Consider the following 24,528-nt stretch of genomic DNA (forward strand, 5'->3'; position numbering starts at 1 on the left):
GAGACTGAGATGTAGACCCCTCGCTTCGTCCTACTGCGGGGGACCACTCCTCTGGACCTCTCCCTGGGAGAAGGTGATGGCGTCGTCTGATGTCTGCGGCTGAAAACATGTGCTCCTGAATCATAAGGATGTCCAGTGTCCGCCCTACCACTGCCCTCTACAACTCTTGTCGGAGTATCAGGTACTACGGCTGGCTACGAACACAGTCGTGGAGCCCGTGTACGTTCCAACTCACTAATGTCCAGCTCATGAGGATGGAGGAGATGGGAACAAGGCTCTCCTGTGAGTGGATGCCTGTCCTAGAAAGACTGTCTTGTGCAATTTTGTCAGGGGTTTAGAGGGCGAGTAGTCAGTGTCTGTGCGGCGCCGTACTAGGGTGGAAACCGGCTCAATACCGATCTTCCGTGCCCACTTCATCATGAAGGAGACTTCCACCCTGAACAGCTCCGCGCACTTCTGGAGGGGTCAGAAGTGTGCCTGCTCCACCTTTGCCTCCAGCGGCAATCTGATAACTCTCGTCGCCAAACCGAACACCGGCTCCTCGCGCGTGAAGCTCAACTGAAAGTTCACCTCCACGCCATGGGCGTACCAAAGGTCTAGTCCCTGTGGCCCCATCCACTCGTCCATCACGTGTGTAATCTTATTTCCCAGAATAGCATCAAACACCTCCGGGGACCACTTCTCCAACCCTGTGGAGGCAAACAGAAATCTCTAAGTCTGAGATCCCACTGCACTGATCAAACCCCCCTTTCGGGGCTGAAGGACCATGAGCATTACCTCCAATGGTAGAGGATATGAGTCCGAAATTTCCAGATAGTTCCAGGGTCCTAACCTCCAGAAGTCCCGTGGTAAGGGACGCTGCCAGGCTAGAGGTTGGGAGTTGCTGACCGGGATGACGAGTCTCGTTCCTCAGGATCCCTCCCTGAACAGACCTGCTGCTATGATGAGGAAGCAGCAGGAGGCGTCATCGTTCCCTTGCCTGTTGGCAGGGGTGTCGAAGCAGAAGAACCTGTTGCTAGAAGGGGGTGGCCGTAGAGGGAAGGGTAGGGACGCGGGGGATAGGGGGGCGGGTGGTGAGAGTGACCATAGAAGGGGGGGTTGAGGGGGGGCAAGGGGGCGGGGGGAACCTTGGAGGGGGAGAGGGAAGTGAAGAGGAGGAGGTGGAGGGATCTGGGGGGGAGGGGAAGGAGGAGGAGGAGGAGGGATAAGGACGACATCAGTCCTCCCCTGCTGATTAGGCTCGTCGGGGCTCTGGATCCGGCTTCTCCGCGGTCCTCGTCAAACTAGCGTATGCAGCTTCCGCCATCATCGCATTTGGAGCTCATGGGGCTCGCTGCTGCTGCAAGGGTGGGTGCGGAGGTTGAACCTTCGAAGCTGGAGGATTGGCTGAATGGGCGGTGGACCCTGCCATCGGAGGAGGTGGCTCCTGTTGTTCCTCGTTCGAGGCCTCTTGGTCAACCCAGTCCCTCTCTGTGCGATTGGCCCTCTGCCTGTGGCGTTTGCAGGCCTGCTTGCTTGGTTTCTTTTTCTTTTTAACTTGTGTCCAGTCCCCTACTGAGGGGGTAACCCATGGGGTCTGAGACTCCTGTTGCTCGTGCCTGAGAGGGCGTTAGAACTCGGGCCTGCTGACTCTGCCTACTCTGCGGAGGAGGGGGGGGGAGGCGCACGAGGGAGGCCACGGGGACAATCTTTGGCGAGGTGATCTATCTGTTTGCACCGAAGACACTGGCTTGGTAACTCGGAGATCTCCACCCTTTGGCGAAGTGTGTCCCCTTCCAGGGTCTTGAGAAGGATCAACTCTAGGAGGGACTCAGGGCTCTCATCCACCAGTCTGATCCTGGGGACTCCATCATCTGCTAGAATTGAGGCGGCCGTCTCTGGCGGGGACTCAAGCACTGTGCCAAATGCCCGACCAATGGAAGGGAGGATGGCTTGATACTCCTTGGGGAGCCTTGGGAAGCCGAGTGTAACCGGAAATCGCATGGTGTGTCGTATCCATGTCCTCCACTGTGAACCCATGATACCAAGGAAAGAGGTAGACAAGGTGCGGGCCAAGGAGTATGGGGCTCTGCTCTACAAGTGTCGAGGTGGTGTTGGGGGAGCTCAGCTGGATGAGGAAAACGCCTCGTCCATAGATGGTGACCTCCTGGATGTGGTCTCCCTCTAATGCCAAGCTCGCCTGGATCCACTCTCGCACTTGTCTCCGTGTAGGCGTGAGGCCCACAATTCTGCCCACAAGCGCCTTGTCCTGGATGGACTGAATTGCCTGCTGTACCTGTTGCTTGTCAGCTGGGGAACGAAGAACCTTGACGGCTGTGGGATTTGAGGGTGCTGCCATAGAGCCCCTCTTGCCAGACCAAGGGTCACCACCAAGGTTTTTCTTTTGCCTTCACAAGCACAAGTGCTCCCGGTGTAGGGAGGAAGAAGAAAAAGGAAAAAAGAGCGTCAGAGGGGGAGGCGGAGACGAGGTGGGGTGAAGTAGGGGGCAAGGACAGAAGTGGAAGAAGGAGGGTGGAAGGTGGAAGAGGAAGGAGGGCGAGAAGGCAAGGGGGGAGAGAAGGAGGGGAGGAGAGGCAAGAGGGCGGAGAGGGGAGCTGGGGAGAGGAGGGGGGCACGGGAGGCGAAGGTGGAGAAGGAGGAGGCAGAGATGGCGGAGGCGAAGGGAAGCAGGGTGACGGGAGGCGCAGCAAGTGGGCGGGGAGGCAGCGGAGGCGGGAGAAGTAGGGGCGGGTGGGGGCGCGGCAACGGGAGCAGGAGGGGCAGCGGGAGGAGAAGGGGCGGAGGGGAGGGCGGGGGAGTGCAGAGTGGGCATACGGGGCGGAGGTAGTGGGGCAGCCAGGGGCGGCGAGGCGTCACAGCAGGTTAGTAGACCAAAATCTTTATATACGCAATTAGATTTCCACCATAGAAGCATGTCGCAATGAAGTGAGGTGTAAGAAAATGCTTCTGAGCTTGAAGCTTCAACTCCTTACTGGGCAAGGCTATGGTATTTAAGCATCCAACTCTTGATGCCAAAGAGGAGACAATCCCTCTTGTGAAAGTGTTGCAAAATTGATCTTCCTTGGTTCCTCTTGTGCAAAGTCTATTTGACTTACAAGTACCCTTAGATTGTGATATCCATTATATCTTGTCGATCGCATGTAAATATTTTTCTCCCAAGTTAATCTTTCTAGAGTGATGATGACAATCTTGCGTAGGAATTGAGCCTGTTTGAAGATAAAGATATATTAGAAGTGTTCATAGCTGTATTGCAAGCTCGTGTGTAACTGTCTGCCATGTAATGATATTCTATGAAAATCAACTGGTAAAAAGGCTCGGGATGTTACATACTCTCTTTGTCTTCATCCTTTGGTGTGTGGCCTGTAGCAAGGTAGCTGGTAACAACTTGCAACTTGTGATTGGTGTCGAGATTTTGGTGTCCCTTGATTCTGATTCCTATCTCTTGTGTTTATGATCTAGAGAACGAGAGAGCCTCTGGTTAGTCTTGATGCGTTACCACTATGTTTTCCCTAAAACACCCATGGTGTTAGGAACAACTTCTGATACCAAATGACACGACCCCGTAGGATCTGACCCTATCACTGACCTAGAATCTCGTCCTCAATACAACCAGAATCATAGCGCAGGTGCCTCGATCCTCCCGACCACCCCCGAGCACGTGGGCTACAGCTCGACTCATCCATAGGCCCGTATCTAACCCAGGCGTCCCATACCACCTGAGCCCGTCTAGAGGACCTTCGATACACCACCTATGATCCGCCATGTAGATGGCCAAAGTCCCGACCTGGGTCCAAGTCCCATCCATCAGTTGAGGAGTGCTCAACTGATCTACACAATAGCTTTGGCCCTCCCTCTATATAGAAGGAAACCCGCTATAGATAGCACAATGCTATGAATAGCTCCCTCCCACCCCCGAGCACGTGGGCTACAGCTCGACTCATCCATAGGCCCGTATCTAACCCAGGCGTCCCATACCACATGAGCCCGTCTAGAGGACCTTCGATACACCACCTATGATCCGCCATGTAGATGGCCAGAGTCCCGACCTGGGTCCAAGTCCCATCCATCAGTTGAGGAGTGCTCAACTGATCTACACAATAGCTCTGGCCCTCCCTCTATATAAAAGGAAACCCGCGATAGATAGCACAATGCTATGAATAGCTCCCTCCATATAAAGCGAGCACTATATATGAATCAATCTCTATATATAGCAATCTTGGCTAAAAATAGCCATCCAGCCCTATGCTATCCCGTAACCCACATTCACTTGATATCCAACCCTAGGTACACCATGCACATGACATAGGTATAGAACTATCGGGGATGTTCCGATCTGATTATTGTCTAATCATTGATTCTGTTTGAAATTGTGTTTGACATTGCTGCAGGAAGGTTTTATTTATCATCATGCAGAACCGGACTATGTTATGTTGACAAAATGGATTCCTGATATACCTTCCACTCTGCCTGCAAATGCATCTCATATAGTTGGCGTTGGTGCACTTGTCATAAATGATAAAAAAGAGGTGTGTCAACCCAATCTTTTTACCTATTCCTCTCAATAGAAGTTTGGGTATTAATAATTGACGATAAATAGAGCATCACTGTGTTGAGTTGTGAACTTATTTTTTTCCTCCTCATCTGCAGATTCTTGTTGTACAAGAAAGGACAGGTCCTACACAAGGCTCTGGCGTTTGGAAAATGCCAACTGGTGTTATTCATCAGGTCAGAATATGTTGTATTATTCTTCTTTTTCCCTTTACAACAAAACAGTAAGCCTCAATAATTGATCAGGTTGCTACATTATTGTGAGTGCGACGACCAGAAAGCACAGCCAAGATTTCTTCTTCAAATACGACAGGAATGAACTGAGAGTTTGGCATATGGGCAATCTAGCCAAAAGATCCAAGTCTCCTTAAAATGGAAAAAGACAGGGATGAGTCATTGCTGTGATTGAATCTAGTAATGCAATAATGTTTAGTAATTCATGCATGGAAAATTTATTTTCGAGTGAAGAAAATGGGACCGCTGTACTTTTTCCAGGATGTTTTGTTGCCAGTTTTTTTGCAAATAGAACTGTAGGATTTGCTTAATAAATCTTATAGTATTTGGTGCGAGAGAAGGCTTGTGAGTTTTTAGCTTTCAAATTTGCTCATCTGTTTTCATATTTCAATTTGAAGGTGCTGTGATGAAAAGAGACACTTTGAACAACTAATAAACAGCACTGCACCATTTCTTACTGCCGCAGCACTTTGCACAGGAAGTTGGCTGTCTTATGTAGTAGTGTATTCAAATCTTTAAACTTCCAAGAGATTGCCAGGACAGCTTAGAGGAGAACAATCTCAGGAGATTCTAGATGGTGCAGGTCGAGAGAATGCTTTTGCAATTTTTGAAGCTCTGACTCAGCTGAGTATTGATGGCTAGGACCTCACATATTCCATCTCAGATCTCGAGATATGGGAGGTTTATGCCCGTAGTCTCTATGACACCTCAAAGTAGCAAAATGTCGTCCTTGTTAGTTGGCCCTATGGTCTGATTTTTTGCTAAGGATGTGGTCAAGGTAGTTATTACTAGACTCAAAATGGGGACAATGAGGGACCATGAGGATTTGCAAGACATATGGCTATAGGGCCCTCGGTCTCGTGGATTGTGGACTTTTTCAATAAAGCAAGCTGCAGCACATCTGGGCTTATTAGCAGCTTGCAGATGTATACCATTCACCGTATGCACAAGATTGGGACCCGAGTGGGGGTGGACCCATTAAAGTATTTTTCATGCCTAAGCTTCAGTGGACAATGTGATAAATCTTAGTTTGTGGGTTTGCATAATCTCACGGTTTGAGGGCAAACGGCTAGGATTTTGGCAAGATCACTACACAATGGAGCTCATGTTTACTTAAAGAAGGTGGACCTTGCAAAGAAGTCTCAGTCTACTCTAGAGTAGGATGATCCTGTAATAATCGAATGTAACAGCGAGAGTTGCATTGCTATTGCACACAATCGAGTGTCCCATGATGCACAAGTACATAGAGGTGGACTGCCATTTCATTCCTACATTGATGGTAGACCAACACCCTTGACATTAAATCCCTTTGACCTTATACATAAAGCGAAATACAAATTATTTACAGCTGTCGGTCCACTAAAGGAAAATGCCAATTGACCCTTCCAAGGTCATGTTGCCTCAACTAGCATTTTCACCAAGATCTTTCCTCCCATTAAACTGCCCAAAACTCCCTTGTCCAATGTGATCTTCCCTCTAGAAAACCTCCCTCTCGGAACCTCTTGATGCCTCTCTACCCCTACCATGTACACATGGCCCTTGTCTTAAAACCAACCACTCTACACCCCACAATGGGAACACAATCCCTAGTCAATGCATTTAATCACATAGCCTGGGCTCCGGTGACCCGATTCACATGAAACAAGTCACTCCCGGAAGCCCCCACAACTTCCCACCTACCTGTGGACTCTATAACAGAGGAGGGTTTACAAAAAACCCTAGTACGGCCTTCCACAAAACAACCACTAAAACCAAGTCCGGCACAACAACCACTAAAATCTACTAAACACCCCATATAGCCGCTAGCTAATTTTTCACATAATACTACAGATACTATTGATGGATGCATTAGAATTTCCTAAGTGGTGAGAATTCAAAACCAATCCCAATGGGCTCTCAATTTCGATAATTGGTATACGGCTAACATTTTCCTAGATGTATTAAATCTAGTTAAATAACAAAGGTTCTTGATGATTATTTGGCCAGTGTTAGTAAAGCTGATCACTTTCCTAGAACCAATGAAGTTCGGGTTGAGAACTTCAGCTGCTTGATACTTTGTAGTAACTTGCATTGCTTGTTGGGAAGGAGTCTTGGAAAAGATATACCCAATGGATTTTGGGTAGTTTCTACTCGATGGATTTTGGGTAGCGTGACATGTAGCTTACTAAATCATCATGACATTTGCTAAGGGTGTCACTATTGGCTCGTTTTAACTTTCTATTAAGGAAGGTAATAAGAGTGTAGTAATTAGTTTGAAGTCTACCAAAAGTATACTAGACTTATAGTTCTCTCTTGTATCTATGGGTATTCAGACGGATTCATTACGGATACTATACCCTGATTTATGCCGATCTATTTTCAAAGGTGGGAGAATGCTATGTCCATAATTGGACTAACTAACCGAGATTGAATTGTCTTTGGTCAAGGCTAGGCTAACCTAGGATCATGGATAGATCTAGGGTTAGGGCATAACCTAAGGTTTGGATTAACCTAGGGCTAAGACTAGAGCTAGCGTGGATGAGGTCTAGATCCCCTTGATTGAGTTAAACTAAGAATGGTGTGGCTATTCTAGGATTAGCAGGGCTTTTTAGGGCAAAGCATGGACCCCAAGTAAAGTAAAGCTACTTTGGGCATGCAACCTAAGTTTAGAGCTCACTGCTAAGAATAGCCAATGCTTGGCCTTGGGCTCAGTATCAGGGGTCGAAGGAGTGGATTGTCCTCTGGACGTAGACCTGCTGTCTAGGGAGCAGTAGCTTAGAGGAAGGTGCATTTGAGGCGAGGCTCAAGCAAAGGCCAGTGTAAAAAATAGAGGTGAAGCCAAGCTTTGAAGCTGAAGACGCATTGGAAGACAAAGCCCAAGATGAAGCCGAAGATGGCACATGTGACAAGTCTGGAGACAACCTACTTTGTCTCAGCTTCAACTTTCTCCTTTATGATGATATCACTTTTCAATCATAAGTATTTCGGATGATAAGGCTCAATAAAGACCATCTATATTCCCTTGCTTTAATCCTGAAAGTCGTTAAATTTTTGAGGGCTTCTCTTCTTTTTTTGATACTATGAAGTTGTCCTTTTTGAAGCATGTATTTTTTTATTTCCTCATGCGGAAACATACTTTTCTTATCCATTTGATTCTATGAGTCCAAAGCTTACGACATAAGGCTGTTTTTAAGTAAGAGAAATTGTCCTTGCCTTTTGTTTCCTCCTCTTTTTTGCTGATTAATGACAAGTTTTTTGCATCTTTGTTACAGCACAATCAGCAAGTTGTGTTTTATGTTTCAAGTTTTACACATCAACCTTTTAAGCTCTTTTGTTTATTAAAACTTGGGGATGATATTCCATTCCTGATTATTCCTGTTTTTGGCTTGATCGGTAGGGTGAAGATATTTTCTCTGGTGTAAAGCGGGAAGTCAAGGAGGAAACTGGGGTAAATGCATTGTGGATCCCTTCAAATGGCATAGTGCACACCTTTCTCATGGTATCATAAAAAGTTTAACTGGCTTCTGGCCTTGAAATTTGCAGGTGGATGCTGACCTCACTGATGTTGTTGGCTTCAGGTCGAATGTTCTTCTTTTTGTTAGTCTATATTGAAATTAATGCTTGAGTTAAATATTTTGCTTTTAAGATATTCCATCGTGCTTCCTTTGTATTCACAACATTTACTGTTATTGCTTGATTCCCAACTGTTTGATAATAAGATGGGAATGTCTTGTGACCATCATAATCAATGCAAGGTGGAGAGACTCATTAGAGAAAGCTGGGTAAACAATTCCCAACACCCCCCCCCCCCCCCCCCCTTCTTTTTTAGCCCCCCTTCAGCCGTTCCTGTAGGTGCAGTTCCTGCGCCTGCCCCAGACCCCTACCAGCCCATTGCACCTCCCCTACAAGTGCGCAGTGCGTGCCTCTCCCCATCCCTGGCCCCAAGGCCAAAACTCTATGCTTGCATAGTTCCATAAGAAGTTTTGGCCTCAAGTCCAAAACTTTTCCATACCTTATGGCCAATCATTTAATGCTTGTATCTTGCCCTCAAAATTTTTGGCCACAAGGACAAAACTTAGGTTGCATGTTTCCTTATGGCCAAAACTTTTCTATGATTGTATATTTCTCTCAAAAGTTTTGGTCACAAGGTCAAAAATCCATGGTTGCATTTTTCCATTAGAAGTTTTGGCCACAAGGTCAACTTTTCCACAACCTTATGGCCAAAAATTATATGCTTTAGTCATGCCATCAAGAGTTTTGGTCACAAGGTCAACTTTATGCTTGCATGTTTCCATAAAAAATTTTCAACACGAGAGAGAGAGAGAGAGAGAGAGAGAGAGAGAGAGCTTCTGGAAGTGCTTTATGTTCAAGGTATTAAAAAGAATCTGATTTCCATCTCAGCCATCTCCCTAAATGGCTTCAGGGTTCTTTTTATGGTTATTGTTGTGCCATGTATGACAACTGGTAGGATGACTGCATTGTACTTACTGGGTCACTTTCCAGTGGGCTGTACCATCTTGATGCCTATGAAAAACAGCCAGCTATTGAAGCAAATTTGGTCTCTGAATCTGTCATTTCAGATTCACATTTGTCGCATGAAAGATTGGGGCCTCTGAATTACAAAAGTCTGGTGAAAATGCATTCAAAGGATATGGTGGTAGACCTCACATCCATGCATGCACTTGCCAAACATGTCTGTGAGGGCTGCTTATTGGGCCAAATGCATCGGTTCTCATTTCCCAAAGATGGGGCTGTTCGTACATCCAAGAAGTAGCATCTTGTGCATAGTGATGTATGCGGACTGATTCAGCATCACCTGGGGGTGACTTATACTTCTCCACTTGTGTGGATGACTTCACTAGATTCACTTGGGTTTATGGCATGAAGGCCAAGTCAAGTGTCTTCTCTTGTTTCAAGTGCTTTCTTGCCATGGCTGAGAAAGAAAGTGGGAAGAAACTCTACTCTCCGCACTAACAGGGAGGTGAGTATATGTCCCGTGAATTTTCTGATTTTTTAGCAGCCCAAGGTATGCTTCATCAGTGCACAGTGCCACCTAGAATCATAGTTAGGTCCATATGCATACGGATGGAATTTTCGTAAGTCATTCCGTTTGGCTATCCGTACATGACCTTTTTTGCCCCAAAAAAATCGGCGCCCAAACATGAGAAAACTGCAATTTCGATGCAGTGTTCATTTCCGTACGGTATTCTCTGCCTGTCCCGACTCTTGACGTTGTCAGTACAGCTGTCCCATCATCCCATACAGCCGAGTCACCGCCTGTACGTCCATTGCTAGCCAAATGTGCTAGTCTCAAGGGCTTATATAAGCAGCCCTTTGTCCAAGGATTCAACAAGCATCCCTTCACGGCTCACCTTACATTTCCAACAGCCAGGCCTTGTGCAGCCTCTACGGTCTATCTGCTCCCTCCAAACGTCACCTTCCAGCAGCATCTACTTGCTTCAAACGTCAAGGTATGGCTATAGCCTATGGCTGCTCTCTTCTCCAATTTTCCAGCAGCTATGGCTGCTCTCTTCTAAGTGCTAGACTCTAGTTTAGTAACGTTTAGTTGATGGAGTTTGGAGATCTTCAACAGGGCTTCAAGTCCTCTTTTGCAAATTGCTCCTTTGCCTTATTTGCCCTCTTTTGCAAATTCACAGCTTGCAGGTCTGCAAATGGGAAGACAAAAAGGACCAAAATGGGAATTTGTAGAGGCGTCAAAGCCTTTGGGGAAGGACCGGTACACTTGTCAATGTGAATACTACCCTCATAAATGGGATGGAGGACCGACCCGCATAAGGGTACATTTTATTGGGCTTGGGGGCTTGGAGGTTGAGAAGTGTAGCACTCCTCCCAAAAATGTGAAAGATACTTATTGAAGATTGCAAGCAAAGGCAGCTCTAAAAACAGTTGCAGCACAGCTTGATGCAGATGTGGCTGATTTGGGGGATGCCTCGGTAAGTGGTACTAGAAATGCATCTGCATATGAGCCAAAACAAAAGAAGCAGAAGATGCCAAAGGGAGCCTTGGCCAAGGCATGGGAGTCACAGGCACGGAAGGATGCATACATTGCTCTCCATCGCTTTTTCTTTGCTAAGGATATTCCTCATTGGAAGGTGAGGAGCCCTTGCCATTGGCCAAGTTAGGCCTACCTTCAAGCCTCCGTCGTACACTGTTTTGCGCACAAAGGAGCTGACTAATGAAGCAGTATGCATAGATCAAGAGATGTTACAGCTCCGGGATAAGTGAAAAAAATATGGCTGCAGCATAACTTATGATGGCTGGTCTGACACTCGGCGCTGGCCTATACTCAATATCATAGTCTCATGCACATTTGGCTCAGCCTTCTTGAAGTCAGTGGACACAAGTGCAGTATAGTGAGGGGAGTATATTACATTCTTGATGTTGGGGCTGAAAATGTGGTGCAGGTGTGTATGGACAATGCATCTAGCTGTGTGCGGGCGAGAGAATTGATGGAGAAAGAGTGGCCTCATATTTTCTATACTAGATGCTATATATGTGATGTTGATCTCCCTATACTATCATAGTTGCTATATCCATCTTGGACGAACATGTGCAACCATGATCTAATTTCCAGGTATACCTAAGACATTTGCAAGATTCTTCAGCTATACCATGCAGTAGGGTTTGTTAGCACTTAGCCCTGATATGTACCTCGTAGGATCAGTCAACCCTTTGGTTGACTTATCTGGTAAACCCCTATGGTTGACTTCGGGGCCTATATTGACCACCTCTTGTACTTTCTCGCTATCCATTTACAAGTACACTCAGTTCCTTCATCTCGTTGTCTACTCCCTTGCATTTCTCTTCTCTTCCATTGCTTCCCGCACCTAAGAGTCATCGAGGAGGCGATATCCAAGTCCCTAATGTGCAAATAGTCTGTGTAGTATACGATCTCTTGTGAATCAGAACTTAAATTTCATCTTCAAGTTCTAGTTCCTCCTGATGCTGAATATCCAAAATGCAGAAGTACCACTGTAGTGCCTCTTCAATATCTCTTCATGCTCAGAATCCTCTTCTGCATATCAAGTTGCTGAAATCTCTTCATAATAACCTGCTCAATAACCTGATACATATTCTCAACAAGCTGGTTAGTATTAAAACAATTCTCTCACCCAAATGTTTCATTGCACTAGGTAGACCGTGGTTATAAATAATTTTACGATGGAGAGCTTCTTAATCTATAGAAACTATAGATCATCAATCTCTTTTTCCAACTCTTCTATTTCAGCCCTATTCATCCTATAAGACGCTCTACATGGAGGAGAAATTTTTTTATTCTCTATCCATACTCTACAATCTATAGGCCTACCTGCTCTCTATTCAGTTCACACATCCATACACCAGTGTTGGCTGAATGGATAGCATTTACTCTTGGTTCTATGTTCACTGTAGATTCCTGGGATGAGGAGTTAGAAGCCTCACCCTCCTGCTTGGATGCTTTGCCTTTTCCTTTTACAGTTAGCTAGGACTTTATCTATGTGCATCTTCTCAGCCATCAGTGCCACGTCTGTGGCTTCCAGGCTATCCTCCAATCAACACAAGACAGGTTTTTTAGAGATGTGTGAGGACATCAGAGATGGCCTTATGGGTGTCTCAGCCATGAAAATGGCATTGCCTGTTTAAGTGCCTACTTCCCCATGTGTCCTCCATGCAGCCTTGTGTCATCATGATGTGGACAAGCAGTCTGGCACTTTCCTTGATCCTTCCTGCTCTTCCAGAATCCTTGTTCTTGCAGATTTCTTACATGATTAGTTGATTGTGTGACTGAAGAAGCAGCCACACAACAGCCTCTGTCAGCAGTAGTAGCTCCAGCAATCTTGACAGAAGGGGCTCAACAGCAGCAGCTTTACCACCAGTAGCAGCAGCAGCAGCAGCAGTAGGCAACCTGGCAGAAGCAGGAACCTCCACCAGTAGCAGCAGTTGCAGCAGTACCTGAGAGGATGAAGAGTGACCTGCAGGGGGCTGGAAGTGTGATTGTATCCCCTGACACAGAAGTGACCTCAATCTGGCCAATTCCCTTCACAAGATGGATGCATTATTGGCACAAGACAGTGCCACCATTTGGAGCAGCCCCGAAGGATTGAAAGAGAGATTTGCAGGATGGGATGTGCTTAGATGCACAACTGTCAAAATACCAATGTGACTCAGAATTTAAAACAGTTTAGGGTCACAACAAATGCCCTCTCATCATGAGTCATGTTTGGTGCCTCGTGTATGTTTAGGAGCAGTAGGAGCACTTGTGACAGCCTGATCTTTTTGCTGTTTTTTCTTTTCTGAAGCAATGTGCTTACGAAATTCTGAGATGTCATGACCGGGCTTCCTAGATGAAGTGCTAGAACGTTTGGGCTTGCTGAAATTCTTGCCCCCTTTACCTTTGCCTTTATGATCTGTAGTAAAAGCTTGCTCTACATGAATAGAAGGAGCCCGATTGGAGCGGCTCTGCTCTTTCAGCAGTAGTAGGGCAACAAGCTGATTGAAGCTATAGCGGTTGGGTTACTCATGGCCACTAGCCATAGTGTCATAGCGAATCCTTGGTATGAGTCAGGAAGCCCATCAAGTGTTGTATACACTACCTGTGAATTTGGTACAATCTCATCAACATTGATCGGATACTCTCTAAAATCCTTAAACACTTGGTGAGATAGGAATCCGTGCTGTCCCCTTCGTTCATCTTAACATTATCTAGTTGCTTGCGTAATAGGCACCCGGGCCTCATTGTGAACTTGATAAAGATTGACCAAAATATCCCATGCATCCTTGGCTGTCTTGCAAGACCGAATGTGAGGTATAACCTCCCTTTTGCTATTCATAGCAATCATTGCATGCGCCTGTGCATCTCTCTGATCCCAACGAATCTGTTCGGGTGTTGAAGGGTCTGCGGTAGGCACTGAGGGAGTAGTGGTAGATGAACAAGAAGTGGTAGAAGTGGCTACAGTGGCAGCAGGTGCTTGAGGTGGAGAGATAGGTCTAGTCTCTGATCAATTTACAATACCCCAAAAGTTATGGGATACCAAGAAGTGGCGCATCAAGTATGACCACATGGGTAGTCAGTACCATCAAGCTTGTTTTCATGGGCAAGCATTCCAAGATACTGATAGTAAGCCATTGCAAAAGAGAATCCCTAAAAGAAAATCACCTACAAATGTCAAAGCCTCAAGGCTAGAATGCAATGAGCTGGCTGCTCCAAAGCTGACTGCAAATTTGCAAATGCCAACCCAAAAATGAGAGCAAAAGCTCTGCAAATGTAAATGCCAAGTAGGCTGCTTAAACACTGAACAAATGCACAATCTTTCTCCAAAAACGACTTGCAAAAAAACGACTTGTCAAAGGGACCCCTTGTGAATAGCTGTCTTCCAAATGACTAGCCCAAATCAAAGAGCAAATGTCTGCAAATCTGTCCAAGGCAAATTTGAGCCGAATTTGTCCCCTGCAAAGCAGCTTCAATGGCACAAAAGCGAAATGGAGTGCACAGGAGGCAAAAGCTCCAAAGTTTGAAATTACCTAGATCAAAGAGCAAATGCAAGAAAATCCCAAATTTAGCCGAATCAAGCAAATGTCACTGCAAATAGCAGCAAATGGAGCAAAAGCCTCAAATTTAGAGGGCACAAATATGCCAAAAAGAGGGCAAATGTTGAAAAGCCTCAAATTAAGATGCAATCTTGCAAATCTAACCAAATCTGCGCACTTTCTTGCCAATGTCACTGAGAAACCCCCAATTTCAGATCAAAGCACCCAAATGTCACTATTATCAATGCAAATGTGACAAAAGAACTTGCAAATCTCAAAGTAGCCTCCAATCTATCTACAATAGACCTAAAAGCCCCAAATGTCACAAATTGAGGAAAAATCTATTCCAAATAGCTTGAATTTGTACCAAGTGGGTTCATCTACAACACAAACTTGCCAATTGTAGGAAACCCCAAATGTATGGTGCTTGTAGGGGAGTGTATGGAGGTTGTACACAGCTATTTGGCGACTTACGGAGAACGTGTACGGCACTTGTACGGGCAAAATCCCAACCTAACGTAGATTGTATGAAAGATTTGTACAATGTTGTATGTATGGTTGCAGGATTAGATTGCAAGCTGTGCAGAAGTCTTTTGCAGGATGTACGGAGTACGTTTGCAAACTGTATAGGTTTCTAACTTTCTGCCAGGTCGTATGAAAGACCTATGGACAATTTGAGACTCGTAGAACACTTGTACGAACAAGATGTACGGCTGTATGGTGCTTCCAAATGGGTATGCACACTTCGATGTATTTGACGGAGATGCCGAGTTCAAATCCGTACGGGCGATAAATCTCACAACAAATCTGTACGGCGTACCAAGACAGTGTGATGCAACTTCTTGCGCAGCTTGAAGCTGGACACTGGAGCAATAGATGGACACACTTGTGAATCTGAACTGAAGGAAGCAAATGCAATGCATGTTGCAAAATCAGATAACCCGCTCTGATACCATTGTTGGGTGCAAGAAGAGAAATGCAAGGGAGCAGACAACAAGATGAAGGAATTGAGTGTGCTGGCAAATGGATAAAGAGAAAGTACAAGAGGTGGCCAATATAGGCGCCGAAGTCAACCAAAAGGGTTGACTAGAGAAATCAACCTAAGGGTTGACTGATCCAACAAGGCACATACCAGGGTTAAATGCTAACAATGACTGCCCAGATTGTGAAGATATGATGTTGTCTCCAAAATCAAGCTTGTCCTAGTGCTCGCTTCCCGTGTGTTTGCGTAGGAGCTGATCTCTCTCTCTAGTACCGATCAATAAACCTTGGCCAATGTATGGCCAATCATGAAAGTGCAGTATTTCCTAGTATCCATGGGGTCTCTTGCTTTGTATATTGGCACAATGGTGGTGACTTCAAGCAGGGGGAAAGCCGTGGCATACAGCATGGTTGAACATTTGTGCTAGGACCGGAGCCAAGACCTCTTGCCCATGTGCGAAGTGCTCCGTCCGTAGCCCCTCATGGTTCTAGGCTCTCTGGTTATGGAGCCGGTGTAGTGCAGCCCGCATATTCTGTGCAGTGGTGGGCCTAGGGAGGGCATCATATTAGGTGGTGCTTGAGCCGGGACGTTATAGAGGGATGTCGCATAGGTATGCCACACATTTGTATCTGTGATTGGACTAGTGTCAAGTGTCCCTAGGCCTCCTCATGTAACAAGTGAGATCTCATCTCGTGACACTCATCGTTAGACGATGGGTTTTGTGGCATCTTCTTGGTAGAAGGGTATACTATGGACCTAGTCGTGGGGAATGACCTTTTGGCAGCATCACTAGTATAAATGTGTTTGAGGTGTGAGCAAGGTCTGCATCATCTCCAAAGGGGGTCGCTATCTCGCGAGATAGGTGGCTCATATACACTACATCAAGAGCATGGTCGAAGTGTACTGGGACTGGGGTGGGGGTAGGAGGATCACGTACTGTGTTTGGTAGCAGTGGAGATGCTAAATGACATGTATGAGTGGTCGGCGCCACGAGGAGGTGGAACTATGAAGTCATGTACCTGTGTCACAAAAGCGGGAGAGCCCAGCAAGTAATCTACAGTGCTACTACCCCCGCCATGTGGGAAACACTAGACAACGGCCATTGCTGAAGACCGTTGTATATGATCAGATCATGTACTGCTCCTAACTCCAGTGTCTTCCATCTCTTGTCATATGTGGTGCATCCTCCGAATGTCTCACTATCCCAAGCTCTGCTGGGTCAATCTCTGGCACTCCGAGGGGGTGTAACTCAAAATCAAGTAATTCCACCTGGCTGTTCCTTGTGTGGGCATGTAAGTCACCTAGGAGTAATACCTCTCCTTGCCTAGAGAACTCCACGATATCATCATATATTGTCTCATAGGGAGAGACATAGAAGGTGTTGGGAGTGCAAATTTGCAGCAAGGTCTTCTGAATGGGCATCTTAAATTTATCTGCTACCTTGATTAGGCATGTCTATATAGCTAATCAAAGGCATTTAGAGTGGACTCCCTTAGTTAGCATTCTCCTTGTCAAGGCAATCAGCAGCAGAGGAAGAGGAGAGATGTCAGTATGCAGGGGTGTGAGAAGATGGGTTCATTCTGATAAATTCATGTGAATGGGCTTCCTTCTTACTAAAATTTTATTAGGAACTTCATATTTACACTTGACACAGCAAGAGTTACTCCTGATCATCAGGAATCATGTATAGCAGGTGTACATTGATAGGACTTGGTTCTTCCCACCATGATTACTTCGTAGTAGGATGGCTTGTTATAAGAATCATGTTCTTCCCTTTTTGAGGATGGTTTTGTCCAGATACTTGGTTACTTGTAGACCCACCTTTCATGCACAATCCGGATTGCTATGGTGGTTTTATCGTTTAGGCTGCTGCAAGGTTCTAGCCACACGATTTCACCATAGTTGAGGCTGTGCACACCATGCCTCTCGTAGAAGGCGGAGAACAAGCTCATGTGTTGATGTGATGCTCTCCAAATAGTATGGGATTTAAGATTGCTACTATTGCCTATCACTCGGGTCTGTGGACAGGAGGCAAATCACAGTACCAGGATCTAAGGTGTGCAGCGTGCCCTCTTTGTCGGCAAGGTGACCAGCTAGAGGGGCAAACTCATGTGGTGGGCAATGAGAAAGGAATCATGACAGCAGAGGTTCACCGGCTGCTTCTTGAGAGAGTTCACACATGGAATGCCTCTGTAGGTATCAGAATAGCAGCAGCTAGGCTACAAACTAGAATAGGACAATCTGAGATAAGGGGCAGGGGTTAGGCAGCAGAGACTGGCTGCAAAGCAGTCGTATGAAGTGCTGTCATAGGGGCAGGGTAGCTATGCTGTAGCAAAACTGAGGGCAAAGCTGGAAGTAATTGTTTTGCAGAAATGAAGTTCGTATAATTGCCACGTACAGGTCTCTTTATAGACAGCCTGATAGGCACCATCCTATAGAGCCAAGTAAGGTACTAGAAAATGCTCAAGAACTTAAGGACTAGAAAGTACTTGAAATCTTTCTGGAAATGGAATCTCTCTAGAAGCAGAATCTTTCTAGAAGCTCTAGACAACAGCCATCACCATTTTTTAATTGTAGCATGTCATTAGGTCTATTATAATGAGCCCTATAGAATAAGGGGATTAGTACTTGTTAAAATATGCTTAATTATTGAATTAGAGTAACCCCTTCTTAGGTCTTGTATGATGAACCTTAATAGAACCCCCTTTACAAAATAGGTGACCAACTAAAATAACCACTAAAACAATGACTATTTATATTAGAACTTTCACTTATTTGGCATCCATTTCCTCAAAATCAGACTTTACCTCTCAGGGTACAACTCTTATTGCTGTAGAAGTTCAGTACTCAAAATTATCAACTTAAACTATGCTGGAATGACTCTAAATTCTGCTCCAATGCTGCTCTTTTGCAGAGAAATATGTCACTGCAGAATCTCAGGATACTCTTGGACAATTTCTCAGGTTGCCAGAAGATTTGTCATCTGGTAAGCCTTTGCACTTCATATATTCAATAAGAACCTTTTTTCTGAGAATTCTATCTCTGAAACTCAGAATCTTCTAAGTTGATCTGCATTGTCTTTCATTTTAGCTTCAGCCTTAACCATGTTCTCCTTGCATTGGTGAAGCAAGGCTTCCATCCTCTCAAGGTTATCTTTGACTTCAGGGGTTGGCCATGGAATCAGGGAAGACAACTGTGGGACTGTGAACCTTTCATCGTAAAGGGCCTCAAAGGGAGAGATTACAATGCTGGAATATAGCAACATTCCACTAATTGCAACCATTTATCCCGTGAGGCCTGTGTCATAATAAACGAGCCTCAAGTATTCTTCAACCATTCGTTAACCCTCTCAGACTGCCTGTCAGTTTGATGGTAATAGGTAGTGAGTATAATCCCCATTACCTCAAATCGACACGTGCATAAATTTGGAGTCTCTATCACTTGCTATCGGCTGTGGCATTTCATAAAGCTTAAAGATATGTTCTATAAGTTGGGCTGCTGGGCTTTGTTATTGATGAAATGAGATACTTTGGTCATGCTACCAATAACACATCTGTACTACTAGACCCATTTTGGGTTGATGACAAGTTGTGACAAAGACCAAAAAAAATTCTGAAGGCACAAGCATGAGAATCATGGGTGATTTGCAGGACCTTCCTCCCATCTATGCTCTACAGCACCATCTCACTATACGAACCATCTCACGTTACACTTCAGGTGGTTTTTTCTTCTGTAGAGCCCCCAATCTCCCTAGATAGGTCTAGATTGCCACGTATCCATTTTTTAATGGCCATATTTAGATGTTCCTTTTTACCCCTTCTTGGCCTTTAAACCATTTGCATGTAGGCACAATTCATAACTAGGAACATCTAGACCTAGGCCTTTAGACCCACCTAGTCGTGCAAATCACCCTCACCAATGACCTTGACATTGAATCACTTTGACAATATAGATAAAGCGCAATGCAGATTATTTACAATTGGCGTCCCTCTAAAGGAAAAATGTCAACTGACCCTTTCAAAAGTCATGTTATCTCATCTTGAGCATAACCTTCCTTCCCTCTTCAGGCATCGGCATCCTCCATGATAAAATCTGGGAATGTTCTCCGCATTTGATACACGGATTCCCAGGTTGCCTCAGATAGAGGTAAACCATGCCATGCAACCAACACCATGGGTATCTTCTGATTGCGTACTTGCATTGTTTCTTGGTTCAGGATTCTTGTTGGTTTGTGCCTTGCATTACCCTCTCTCTCTTGAAACAAAACAATACCCTCGATTAGTGAGCCACCTAGGTGCAAAAACCGTTTTAAACGAGAAACATGAAATACTAGGTGCACCTTACACCCCTGTGGTAATTCCAATTTATAGGCTACCTTGCCTATTCTTTTAAGAATAAACCGTGGCCCACAATATCGGGGTGACAACTTAGCACTCTCTCTTGCAGTCAGAGCCTTGGAGCATGAAGGAATTCTCAGCAAAACTTTTTTCCCTTCCTTACATTCTCTGAAAGATTTATTTTCATCCGCATATGTTTGATGATCCCCACTACTCATTTCCAACTCAGTCCTTAGTGCCTTAAAAACTGCAGTCCAAAAATGAGTGGTAAATTTAACATGATGTTTGACACTATGGATATGGGTAATCCATGCAGATGAAATACATGCTCAATAAACAAATCTGCAACTTTTGGGACACTAACAAGACTTCCTAGTCGGAATGAAGTGAGCCATCTTGGTAAGATTGTTAACTATCACAAGGATAGAATCATGTCCACCCTGTGTCCATGGAAATACTCTCCCGTCTACCTTATGGTATCTCCAAGGACTGTAAAAGGCTAGGTGGCTTTACCAACTCTACCTTACCTGACATAAAAAACACTGTGTTACATATTCATGAATATGCCTTTTCATCTTTGGTCAAAAGAAATCTCGTTTCACGAGATCGTATGTCTTCTCGACTGCTAGATGTCTCGCGCATGGGCTATCATGGCACTGTTGAATGATCCTCTACCTAAGATCATTCTGATCAAGTACAACTACCTTGTCATTACAATTTAGCATACCGTCTGCTGTGGTATATCTTGCATAAGTTTGGCCTTTCCCAGATGCCAGGTCATGTTTTCCCCCAGGTTTAATCATGAGCCTTAGGCCAAAATACTCAGGACAAACTCGCACACTTTTTGTATTTTCCTAATCATTAGAGTACTCTCTAATATGGCGAAACTCAGATTATGCATAATGCTCGACAACGCATCTGCAACCTCGTTCTCCTTTCCTCTTCGGTACCGAATCGTCATATTAAACTCTTGCATGAGCTCTGTCTATCTAGCTTGGCGACCTCTCAAGTTAGGTTGTTTACGAATATGCTTCAGAGTATCATGCACCACATCCACGTAAAATTCTGAACCATATGAATAATGCCTCCATGTTTTCAAAGCATGAATAACAGCGTACAACTCTAATTCATGAGCTGGTTGGCGACCTCTCAAGTCAGGTTGTTTACAAAAATGCTTCAGAGTATCTGTAGGATCGCTTAGGAGAGAGAGAGTGCAGGTAGCAAAAGAGTCAATGATAAACGCCTTAGCCATCACGTCAAAGTTGGATAATCAAAAACAAAGGAGTACAAGGTACAAGTACCTAGACCTACGACTAAGTGTCCTAGGTGTCACATAGGACTAAGTGTCCTATGTGGCCTAAAAGACACTAACACTATAAGTGTCTTTACTTATGCCTACAAGGCTCATACCATGGCCTATAGGACATCACTAGAACCACCAGAGGATGGCCTATGAACCCCCCTCCATGGGATGGGCTGAAGTACTTTGCAGTCACTATCCGTGTAAGCATGCATGGTAAGTGAACCCTGATCACCATAGAAGAGGGCTAAATCATGAGTGCCTCTGAGATATCTGAAGACTCTCTTCACTGCCTGCCAATGTTGTGAACTGGGCATGTGCATGAATCTACTAATTCCCATGTGTCATTTTTAGCAATGGAATGTAACTCAGCTCTCATTGCATCCATCCGCTCTTTGCTGTCAAAAGCATCTTTATGGCACAGAGGCTCTTCATTGCAAGCTGTAGCAAGGAGTGTAAACTCAAGAAAGTGACCATGCTGTCTATTCCCTGATCTTGTCCGGGCAGCAAAAGGCTGATCTTGTTTGCTGTCCCTCAATGTATCAAGAAGCCATCTGGGAACTTGCCTTTGCTGTCTATTGACAGCTCTTTCTTCAGTGACTGCATCATGAATAGTGGGATCATTTTGTGCCGGAAGAGAAACTTGCTGATTATTGCTTGGTGGAGGGCCTGCAGGAGGCTCATGTTGCTGGTCAAAGTCCTCTTCTGAGGATGGCAGAGGTAACCAAGATTCAAAGGCATCAAACATGTCAACATCTGGCTCAGCTTTGCAGTCCACAAGAGGAGAAGCTGAATGTTCAGCAAAGATTACATCTCTACTGACAATAATCTTCCCAGTATTTGGTTGGTATAACCGATACCCTCTGCTCTCCTGGCTGTAACCAATAAATATGCATTTGATTGCCTTGTCATCAAGCTTATGTCTCAGTTGAGATGGTACATGAACATATGCAAGAGACCCAAAAACTCTCATGTGTGAAAGTGAAGGCTTCCTACCTTTCCATGCTTCATAAGGTGTAGTAGTCTGCAATGCCCGTAAAGGTGATCTATTCAGCACGTAGTTGGCACACATCACTGCATCAAGCCAAAATTTACTGGGCAAAGACTTGGCCTTAAGCATGCATCTGGCCATCTCCATTGTGGACCTGTTTTTTCTTTCAGAGACAGGATTCTGTTGAGGAGTGTAAGGAGTAGTACATGAGTGAACAATGCCCCGTGAAGACAGAAAGGCATCAAACTCCTTTGACATATACTCTCCCCCCCCCATCTGTGTTGAGGGTGACAAGCTTGCATCATGATTCATTCTTAACCATATTCAGCCATCTCTGAAAGCATCAGAAAACTTCAGATTTGGCTTTTAAAGGATATATCCAGCAATATCTCGTGAAGTCATCAATGAGAGTCATGAAATACTTGTACCCCCCAATGGCATTTGTCCTCATTGGGCCACAGACATCACTGTGCACTAGCTGCAATTTCCTTTGTGAGAGTTTTGGACAATTCTTTTGAAAAGGAAATCGATGCATCTTACCCAAAAGACAACCCTCACACACATGTTTGTAAACTGTGTGAGTTTGAGGTACATCGTTTGCCATCTGCTGTGAATGTAGCTTTGCAAGAGCTCTATAATTGAGATGGCCCATTCTCTCATGCCAAAGATGAGTTTCAGCAAGCTGTGAATTTGAAATAGCCAATGCTTCAATAGAAAGTGCAGCTGAGTGATGATCAAGGTGATAAAGCCCCTTTTGCAAAGTGCCAGTGAGAACTATGGCATTGTCATCATGAAGATCATAAACTAGGCATCTGTAGCCATAAAAAATAACTCTGAAACCTGAAGTGGCAATTGCTGAAATTGAAATCAAGTTGACTTCAATTCCAGGCACAAAAAGAACATTTGTCAGAGTAACAGGATGGCTTGAAATGGATGTGAGCTGCACATCTCCAACTCCTTTTACAGCATATGAAGCATTATTAGCACATGTAACAGTCCCCCCTCGAGGTGCATCGGCTAAAGAATGAAACAACTGTCTGCAAGATGTGACATGCTTGGAAGCACCACTATTGAAGTACCAGGAGTGAGCATCATTAGCAGTAAAGAATGCATCAGCTTTGGAGGGATCAAATGAGCAATGGACAGCCCATGCCCAATCATGCTGAAGAGTAAGTGCATGTGAAGCATCTTCTGGCTCATGGGATTCAATAGCATGTGAGGCATTAACTGTCAATCCTGCTTTCTTTTTCTCCGAAGCAATGCGCTTCCTGCATTCTGAAATGTCATGTCCAGGCTTGCGACAATAGTTACATCTTTTCTTCTTTGACTCATCTGCTGTATTTTTAGATGCATGGGAGGAATTGCAGCTGCTATGCGCAGATTTCGGCTTGCCCATAGGCTTGGAAGCCTTGCCTCTTCTTGTCTGCTGTGAAGCAAATACATGATCAGGAATAATGGCTTGTCTATTAGCTCTACTTTGCTCTTCCTGCAAAAGCAAAGTAACTAGCTGATCAAAAGAATAGTGGTCTGGATTACCCATGGCCACTAATCGAAGGGTTGTAGCAAACCCTTGATATGTATCTGGCAGTCCATTCAATGTGGTACTGACAAGCTGTGAATTTGGCACCACCTCATCAATGTTGGCAAGCTGTTCCATGAGGTCCTTGACCTTTGTCAGGTATGCATCCATAGAGTCACCTTCATTCATATTGACTTCCTGTAATTGCCTTCTCAAATATGCAACACGAGCTTCATTGCGAATCTGATAGAGAGAAGCCAATTTATCCCAAGCATCCTTTGCTGTCAAGACCGGATGTGTGGAATAATGATTCTCTTGCATGATAAAGCAATACATGAATGTGCATTTGCATCTCTTGCATCCCATCTTGACTGTTCTTGAGTTGGAAGAGCAGCATCAGGAGTGCTAGAGGAAGAGGCATCAGGAGGAGTAGCCCCTGCAGAAGGACCAGCAGTAGAGGCAACCACTGTAGCATTGGCTGGCCTCAGATCAGCCCCAGAAACAATATTCCATAAATGCTTTGCAACAAGAATATGTTTCATGAGATAAGACCACATCGGATAGTTGGTGCCATCCAACTTATCATCTTCACGAAGAACTCCAAATAAATCTTGATTGTTCCCAGCCATAGCAAATGTGATACCCTGAAAAAGACCTGAAAACCCAAAAGCCTCAAGGCTATCACTGCAAAAAGCTGGCTGTCCAAAAATGACAGCAAATATTTGCAAGTTTCTGACCCAAATCAAAGGGCAAATGCAGATCTGACCCAAATGTGACTGTGGCAGGCAATGTTCACTGCAAAAACAGCAAATCTGGCAAAAGCCCCAAATTTATTGAGGGCAAATAGGCCAAAAAGAGGGCAAATGCAGAAAAGCCCCAAATTTTGCTGAAATTTTTGCAAATGCGACCCAATGTATGCAAATCTGACTCAATGTCCTGTAATCTGACCCAATGTACTGCAAATAGCAGGAGATTGCATACGAAAGAAGGTGAAATGAACTGAAAGCCCCAAAAAATACCAATGTCCTGAATGTGACTCGTGAATGTGACCGTGTACGTGGAACACCTGTACAAAGACCTTGAAAGAAGTACTAGCTGTATGGACAGTGT

At 44.9% G+C, this 24,528-nt stretch overlaps 1 protein-coding gene across 2 annotated transcripts in view; it reads left to right on the plus strand.

Annotated features, from left to right (window-relative positions):
- Positions 1-24,528, plus strand: part of LOC147906370 (nudix hydrolase 2-like) — an 83,845-nt gene that overhangs the window by 36,583 nt on the left and 22,734 nt on the right. For both annotated transcript variants that reach the window (XM_087384397.1, XM_087384407.1), the window contains exons 3-6: positions 4,389-4,526; positions 4,648-4,725; positions 8,159-8,209; positions 8,305-8,339. In XM_087384397.1, coding sequence (XP_087240523.1) covers positions 4,389-4,526; positions 4,648-4,725; positions 8,159-8,209; positions 8,305-8,339 — 302 coding nt within the window. The remainder of the gene's footprint in view (positions 1-4,388; positions 4,527-4,647; positions 4,726-8,158; positions 8,210-8,304; positions 8,340-24,528) is intronic.

The sequence above is a fragment of the Dipteris shenzhenensis genome, chromosome 1, assembly GCF_047967505.1.
Source record: "Dipteris shenzhenensis isolate YYH24624 ecotype China chromosome 1, Dip_SZ_1.0, whole genome shotgun sequence".
NCBI lineage: Eukaryota > Viridiplantae > Streptophyta > Polypodiopsida > Gleicheniales > Dipteridaceae > Dipteris > Dipteris shenzhenensis.